Source organism: Populus alba, chromosome 5 (genome assembly GCF_005239225.2).
Source record: "Populus alba chromosome 5, ASM523922v2, whole genome shotgun sequence".
In the NCBI taxonomy this organism is placed as follows: domain Eukaryota; kingdom Viridiplantae; phylum Streptophyta; class Magnoliopsida; order Malpighiales; family Salicaceae; genus Populus; species Populus alba.
The window spans coordinates 5,282,585-5,290,555 of record NC_133288.1 but is presented as its reverse complement, the minus strand read 5'-3'; the positions used below and the strand labels follow the sequence as shown (position 1 = coordinate 5,290,555).

At 34.3% G+C, this 7,971-nt stretch overlaps 1 protein-coding gene across 2 annotated transcripts; it reads left to right on the top strand.

The window, feature by feature from the left end:
- The first annotated feature begins 759 nt into the window (after positions 1–759).
- Positions 760–7,051, top strand: LOC118031172 (bifunctional riboflavin biosynthesis protein RIBA 1, chloroplastic). 2 transcript variants are annotated; one of them, XM_035035516.2, is made up of 7 exons: positions 760–1,035; positions 1,276–1,660; positions 1,770–1,991; positions 3,841–4,163; positions 4,662–4,785; positions 5,479–5,775; positions 6,362–7,051. In XM_035035516.2, the coding sequence occupies exons 1-7, from the start codon at positions 986–988 to the stop codon at positions 6,617–6,619; spliced, it is 1,659 nt and encodes a 552-aa protein (XP_034891407.1). In that variant the 5' UTR covers positions 760–985; the 3' UTR covers positions 6,620–7,051. The 2 variants fall into 2 exon arrangements, with proteins under 2 accessions (XP_034891407.1, XP_034891398.1); XM_035035507.2 differs by having other exon boundaries at positions 761–1,035; positions 4,656–4,785.
- Positions 7,052–7,971: the final 920 nt, after the last annotated feature.

The following is a 7,971-nucleotide window of genomic DNA, read 5'->3' as shown; positions in this document are numbered from 1 at the left end:
AAACGGGTCTTAAATGTTGGCCTTTCTTAACCAGTTTACAGGAGCAAATTCAACGCCTAAAAAACAAGAGAACAAAGTTTATTAATGGAGTTAAGGAAGTCGGAGCACAGAGAGTTTGTGCGCCTTCCCCAACACTTCAAATGAATTGTAGTCTGTAAGTCCAGTTCTGCCACGGAACCGACTTGTCTTTTTAATAAATAAATAAAAAAAAGTGAAAAAGTGAAGTGCCCTTATCAGAGAGCTCGTTTGGTGAAAAATTATTGTTTTTAAAAATAATATTTTAAAAAATTTATTTTTAATATTAATATATTAAAATAATCTAAAAACATTTTAAAAAATTAATTTTAAAAACAATAAAAATAAAATGTTTTTAAAAATATTTTTAAATACAAAAATAAACAAAACTCGGAGAATACAAGAATATATTTTAATTTTTTTTTTATTTTTAAAAAATTAAATTTGATATTATATATCAAAATGATTTAAAAAAATATAAAATTATTTTAAATAAAAAATTAAAATTTTAAAAAATGAAACTCTAAAGAAGTTTAAAATGATTCAGTAAATTTTAATTTTTTTTTTTTTTAAATTAATTTTTTATATTATTTTAAAATGTCATATTAAAAATAATTTTTTAAAAATAAAAAAAATATATTATTTTAATATATTTTAAAATAAAAAATATTTTAAAAATAAATTGTTACCGTCTCAAATTATCATCCCTTTGCAGACTAGATAAATCACACAAAACTGAAACGACTTGTCATCTTCTCTTTATTGTGGTCTCACGTTTATGCTTGGGGCCGGTGATGACGACGACGAGGAGTTAAAAAGCTAATAAGTTTGATTATTTGCATTAAATTACTACTTGGGTTCCTCTATTTTTTTCCTTCTCTACGTGTTTTTGATGTTTTAAAGGACTTGCAATTTAGTGGGTTTGCTACCTTTTTGTGTCTCTGTGTGTAAAAAGAAACAAGCTTGGAAGATGGCTTCCGTTAATCTCTACTGTTCCTTCTTGGCCTCCTCCCGTTTACAGTGAGTGACCAATCTCTCTTATGGTAATGTTCATGTTATGTTATGATTTTTATAGGTGAGAAATTCATGTCACTTTGCTTGGAATTTGAACAATCTGTACATGTAACTGGTAAAATTGAAGATTTCAATGCTAATTGTGAAAATTTTGCATTTTTGGGTGATTTGTGGAGTTTTTTTTTTTGTGTCAATCATCATACTTGTTTGACTAAATCACCTGCTTTGTTTCTCTTTGGACACTAGAGGCCACTACACTGGTCTACATTGTGTGTGTCCATTCGTGAGAAGAGGGCACCTTACTTATCTGGGCTCTGGTGATCTTGGTAAAAAACTGTGCTTTAGTTTCAAACGTGATGGTAGAGCTGGAGCTGGAGCCTCTTCCATATCTGGAGAGGGTGATGTGCTATCTTATCCCAATGATAATATAGTTTCGGGACAGGATAAGTTTGTGAACCGATCACCTGGGGTTGAGTTACAACCTGATGCTATAGGTTTTGGAACATTATCAGCGGAAATAACTCCTTCCACTGGTGGTTTCTTCGCTGATAATGATGAATATGACCTCGATCGTCCTACGGAAGGATGTGCCTCAATCCCAGAGGCCATTGAGGATATTCATCAAGGAAAGGTTCGTCCTCTTCATTGATATTTAAATTTTTGGGTGTATTAAGTATGCTTAGGTCTTACGTTATTACTTGGAAGGATTTTATGTTGCTAATGTGTGATGGTCTTTGCAGATGGTAATTGTTGTAGATGATGAGGACAGAGAAAATGAGGGAGACCTTATAATGGCAGCATCAAAGGCAACACCAGAAGCTATGGCATTCATTGTCAAACATGGAACTGGTATAGTGTGTGTGAGCATGAAAGCAGAAGATTTAGAAAGATTGGAACTTCCTTTAATGGTAACTCATAAGGAGAACGAGGAAAAACTGTGCACCGCGTTCGCTGTATCGGTGGTACGTAACTAACTTTGCTTTTCATGTTATCTAATGGGTTGTGATCTGCCTCTTTTAGATGAAAAGGCTAAAACTTTTTCAAGAAACCATTATGTTAGTTTGATTTATAAAGTGTTGCTGTGAAATGTATCTGCTTTGTAATTAACACGATTTAAGGGCACGCCATTCCTTTTCATCTTTGTTTCCTGTTTATGTTTAAACAATAACTATTTCATCATCATGCTTCTTTTTATCATCTATGATTTATAGATTGATCGCAATTGTAGAATCACAGGCACATGTCCTGTGGCTTGCTTTTTCTCTTGAAGTAGATAAATCTTGAAGTCTTAGGAATCATCTTTAGGTCTTTGGAAGTGCTTTCTAAGCATGTAACGTGTTTTGATGTGCACTTTAGCAGCCACTGTCATGCTTATCAAATCATGTCCACGGGCTTCCTGGTCCATGTTATATTTCTTGCAACTGCCTTGGATTTTCAGAAGCTATTGATTGTGCCAAAATGATCTAGATTTTTTTTAAAAGGGTACTTGGTATGATTAGGTATCGGAATGGTGGTGATATCTCTTTTCCTTTGAGTAGGAATATCACTTGTGATGTTTTAAGTTTGTTTGGCAATGTTTGAAGTAGAGTTAACTGAATGTTTTCTATAACATTTTGTAGATTAGATTTCTTTAGAATTTCGATATGAGCGATACCCAAGAGTACAAAAGAATTAGAGTGTGGTGTTACAAGCTGAGAAGGAAATCCCAGTGGGATTATACGTATGTGGCATCCGAGGAGGTGAGGAAGTGGGATGTTGTGATAGTGGCAATAATTTTCCCCTGATAGGAAATGCTAGACAACTGGTGTATTCCTAAAGGGGGGGAATGTTGGTGTGACGCTTCTTGATTGTCAGTCCATTTCATGGAGAAAACGTAGTAAAGAGAGAGGTGCAGTTAGGGTTGGTAAGAAGATTTGGGTTTTGCCCTAGGGGATGGGATATGTTGAGAGTTAAATAGTCATTGACCAAAAGAGTGATAAAGAGGTTAATTTACGACTGACATTAAGGAATGCTTAGGTGATGTGTTCATGGACCAAGAAAAGTCAAGCAGGTGCCATACATGAATAAATTTCATTTTTGGGTTTTGTTAGTTTCATCATTAATCCCGTATATGAATAAATTGATGGTGAATATTATGACTAGCTCCAACTAACAGCACACTTCAATTGTTGCATCTTTGAGCCACTGTTTCCCAATTTATAGAAAAAATTAAATAATAAAATGAGCTTAACATGACCTTTGCATTGTAATTATACAAACAATCAAGGAACAATAATTGAGATTGGAAGTGACAATTATGACTGTTCTGTCTTAACAAATTATCAATAGATAAATGCTTGACCAGATAAATAATGGAAGGCAACATGGGGAACAACAGATGTAGGAAAAGAAAAAGGCATATACACGTTTCAAGTAGCATAATCTCAGGCTTCATTTTTCTTTTTCACCAGCTATGCATGTTCAGCTTAGTCCAGGTGGATTTTGACTGAGAAAATAACCTTATTTTGAGTATTCTGAAAATCTTATCTTCATGTTGCTTGTGCCACTAGTTTTTTTTTCTTATATTCTATTTTCTTATCTTTTTGTTTTTTACTTTGTCATTCATTTTTTTTTTGGAAGTGTTAAAATATCTGTGACTTCCAGCTCTCTTGTACGATGCCAAGAGAGTTTATCATCCAAGCTATCAGTCTCTATCATTTGTGTAACCTTGGCTCGACCTGCTGATTGCTTTCTCTGTAATTAGCATAATCTTGGTTATATATTTAGCTTCTACTACCTGTATCTCAAACTTCGTATGTTCTTAATTTCTAGGATGCAAAACATGGCACATCAACAGGTGTCTCAGCTCATGACAGGGCAACAACCACAGTAGCTCTTGCCTCCAAAGATTCAAAACCTGAAGATTTCAATCGCCCAGGCCATATTTTCCCACTCAAGTACAGGGAGGGTGGTGTTCTAAAAAGAGCTGGACACACAGAAGCCTCTGTTGATCTTGCAATGCTGGCTGGGTTGGAGCCTGTTGCTGTTTTATGTGAGATAGTGGATGATGATGGCTCTATGGCAAGATTACCAAGGCTTCGTCAATTTGCACAGGCGGAAAACTTAAAAATCATTTCAATTGCTGATCTAATCAGGTTTTGTCTCCACACAGTTGAAAATTCTCTTCTCTTCTATTAGCTGTCAAACTCTGCTCCACATTTCTAAAAATCAGTGACTAGCATGGATGGTGAAATGTGCTCTACATCTGAACTTTATGCATCAATATATCTTCAGAACAACCTACCTTTTCCTACAGAGGTTCAAGTGAATATTTTTACCTGTTCTTTTCGTTATCAAACTTTCCTCCACAACTCAAAATCAGTGATGAGCATTGATGGTGCATTTGCCATCGAAATGCGAACTTTGTGAATTCGTATATCTTCTGAACAACCAACCTCCTTTGAAAACTGTTTGTAATTTGTTCCTCACGGTGATTGATATTGGGCATGACCTAGTTCTGCAGAGCCCTGCCATTAATCCCTCACGCCCAAAAAATGAAAAAAACAGGAGCATATTTTAAAAAGAATGAACAGAAATAATGAAAGCATCAATTGTTTTGGTGATATTTGTATTTTTTTAATTGAAAGATATAGGAGGAGAAGAGATAGATTGGTGGAGCTGGCTGCTGCAGCTCCAATACCCACAATGTGGGGGCCATTCAAAGCCTACTGTTATAGGTCATTGCTGGATGGGATTGAGCATATTGCAATGGTCAAAGTAAGTTAATTCATTCAAATTAGCAGCCACCTTATGAATATGTCTCTTTGCATTTTGTGCAACACTAAATTCAAACTCAACTTTCTAGATCTAGTGTTCTTACACGGTGGTCAACTAAAATTCAACAGTTAAGAAGAGGATTAGAGATGTGCACATGCTGTGTTTGGGTGGCTGTTGTTTTTCTTTCCTTTTTTTTCTTTTCTTGTCTTTTATACTGTCTATGATATAGTAGTTCTGCATACGTTGTTGTTGACTTGGATCAGCATTTCATACAATGCTTCACCTTCGCTCAACCAAGCTTCAGTGTCAAAGAAGTGTGCACATGCCTACTGTGTATTGGGGCATGTTTAATGAAATTATTTGAAGTTCTCGTTGTCCCCCCTTTGATTTGAAATCAAATTTCATGCTGATGGAACATCCAAAAAGTTAGCAATCTATTTTAAAAGTGCTGATGAAACATGCTGATATTTAGAATATTATCATTGGCTGTTCACACAAGTATCATCTGTCCCATTTAGGGGGGAAAGCTTGCAAATATCTATTTGACTTTCTTGTCATCATTTGGGAGTAAAACTATTACCACCAGACAATTGATTGACAAACACTGTTTATTTCTTCTATAATTTTCGTTCTTTTGGTGAGGTGGAGAGTGTCCTGGTAACATGATTAATAATGGCATTCTGACATACACAGGGTGAAATTGGGGGTGGGAAAGATATTCTGGTGCGGGTACATTCCGAGTGCCTCACAGGCGACATTTTTGGATCAGCTAGATGTGATTGTGGGAACCAGCTAGCACTTGCAATGAAGCAAATCGAGGAAGCTGGCAGGGGTGTTCTGCTGTATCTCCGTGGACATGAAGGTAGAGGAGTTGGCTTGGGTCACAAGCTCCCTGCTTATAACCTTCAAATTGATGGACGAGATACAGTTGAAGCCAACGAGGATCTGGGTTTACCTGTCGATTCTCGTGAATATGGCATCGGTGCACAGGTACTATCTTCTTAATAGTTGATAATTTATTCTGATTTCATCCTCTCTGTGCAGTCCTGTCCTTGTTTATCTCTCTCTCTACCACGTAGTTAGAAAAAATATAGGGCACACAAGCCTCTATGATCGAAGAATTGTGATAATTTCTTAGCTTATCTTACTGGAAAATTGCCCCTTTTCTTTCTAATTATAATTTAGTGAACATCGTTAGTTTTCTAAGTTATGCCCACACCATATTTATTTGACTAGCTTTGATCATGCTTGTTGGGTTATCAGAACGAAGTCTTTCTACCGAGTTCCTTTCATTGGTATTATCCAGGTATTTAAACATTTATGCTATGTAAGAGCAATTGAAGTTTATTCTGCATTTCTATGGTCAGAAAGCATCTTTACACTAGTTTCACTTATTACATAAGATGGCCTCTTCGAAACTAAAGTGTGCACTTCTCATGAGATCTCTGTTGTTATTGGCATTCCTCTCATGAGATCTCTGTTGTTATTGGCATTCCTCCCTCTTTAATTTCCTAGTTTTACATGGCATAGATTCCTCATTGTAGGCAGCTGAAATGTTTGGTCCGATTTATTGCAGATGTTGAGAGATCTGGGTGTTCGAACAATGAAACTGATGACAAATAATCCAGCCAAATATGTTGGGCTCAAGGGCTATGGTTTGGCAGTTGCAGGCAGGGTCCCCCTGTTGACACCAATAACCATGGAGACCAAGAGATATTTGGAAATTAAACGTGAAAAAATGGGGCACATATATGGTTCAGATAGTGGCCTCGTGAACGGTCTTATCGGTGAAAACGATAATTCGACCACCGGCAGCCTGTCCGATGGTGTATGATATCCAAGGCGTAAGTGCTTCCTGCAGGTCTGTTCAAGGGAGTAAAATGAATAGTAAGTTCCAAAGTCTTTTTACCATGAAAGAGAAATAAGCATTCTTTGTTACCGTTGTGTTTCTTACCTGTACTCCTTGGTTTTAGGATGTAAATAATAATTATGAAATTAATTTTTTTTTCTTGTGGTAAAGTAAGAGGCTGTAGTTTTTATTCCGTGCTATTGTAAGGAACACGGAATTGAGGAGTCCAAGTTCCATTTGACGCTAACTGTTCCACAAGGAATTATTGTACATAAAAGAATTTTCACATGGCCGCATTTTGCTTGGCCTAATTTTCAACTATATATTCACCGGACCATTATAATTATAATTTTATTACCTGTAATCTAAATAGTGGGGTGTTTTCACTGAATATTGACCCTATTGTTCATTTTCTTATATTTTTACAACTCTATAAACTTTTTATATTTTTAAATTTGATTCTCAAACTTTTTGTTTGAACGATTTAATTCTAATTAAAAAAAGCAATTGATTTTTAAATTTTAATGAAAAGGTAGAATTGAAAGAGGAGGGATGAAAATAAAAACTTTACCACTCTAAAAACTTTACCCGTGCCTGACTCCCTTTTTTTTCCTAATTTTTTTGTTTCAATCAATGCTTATTTTTTATTTTTTTTCAAAAACTTAATTATATTTACATTAATATCCCTTTTTCTCTCTCTCTCTCTCTCTTTTATTTTATTTAGAGAATTTCTTTTAAATGATGATGGTTTTTTTGTTCTGAGTTCAATTTTTGAAGAACTTTTTTTTATCTATAATTTTTTTAATGTTTTGTATAAATAGACTATTTTTTAAAATAAAAAATATTTATTTTCAAATAATAGTTCTAATATGTGCAGCCTAGCATATTTTTTTTCTTTTTATTTTCTTTAATCAATTTAATGTATTTGTCTATATTATCGTTTGATTAAATAAAAAATATTTTATAAACAAAAATTAGCAAACATGATCGGGTAAATTTTCTATCTTGATTCTCAATTTTATTTGATTAGATGTGTGAATAAATTTTTTATTTGCACTTAAATTTATTAAACTATAAAAATACGTTGAAAAAACCTGCATATACAAATTTTTTTATAAAAAATAAAAATATTTGACCAATGGCAGAGCACGGGTCACGTGACTAGTAAGAAACTAAAAAACATGTGGTTCTTTCATTGTTTAGCCGTAGCGGACATGCTATGTATTTTTCAATAATTTATTTTGGTCCTTGAAATTTTATTTTGGGTATTTAATTCTAATTGAACACTAATTACCTTTGATTTTTAGGAAATTGTGGAATTAAAAGAAAAGATACCA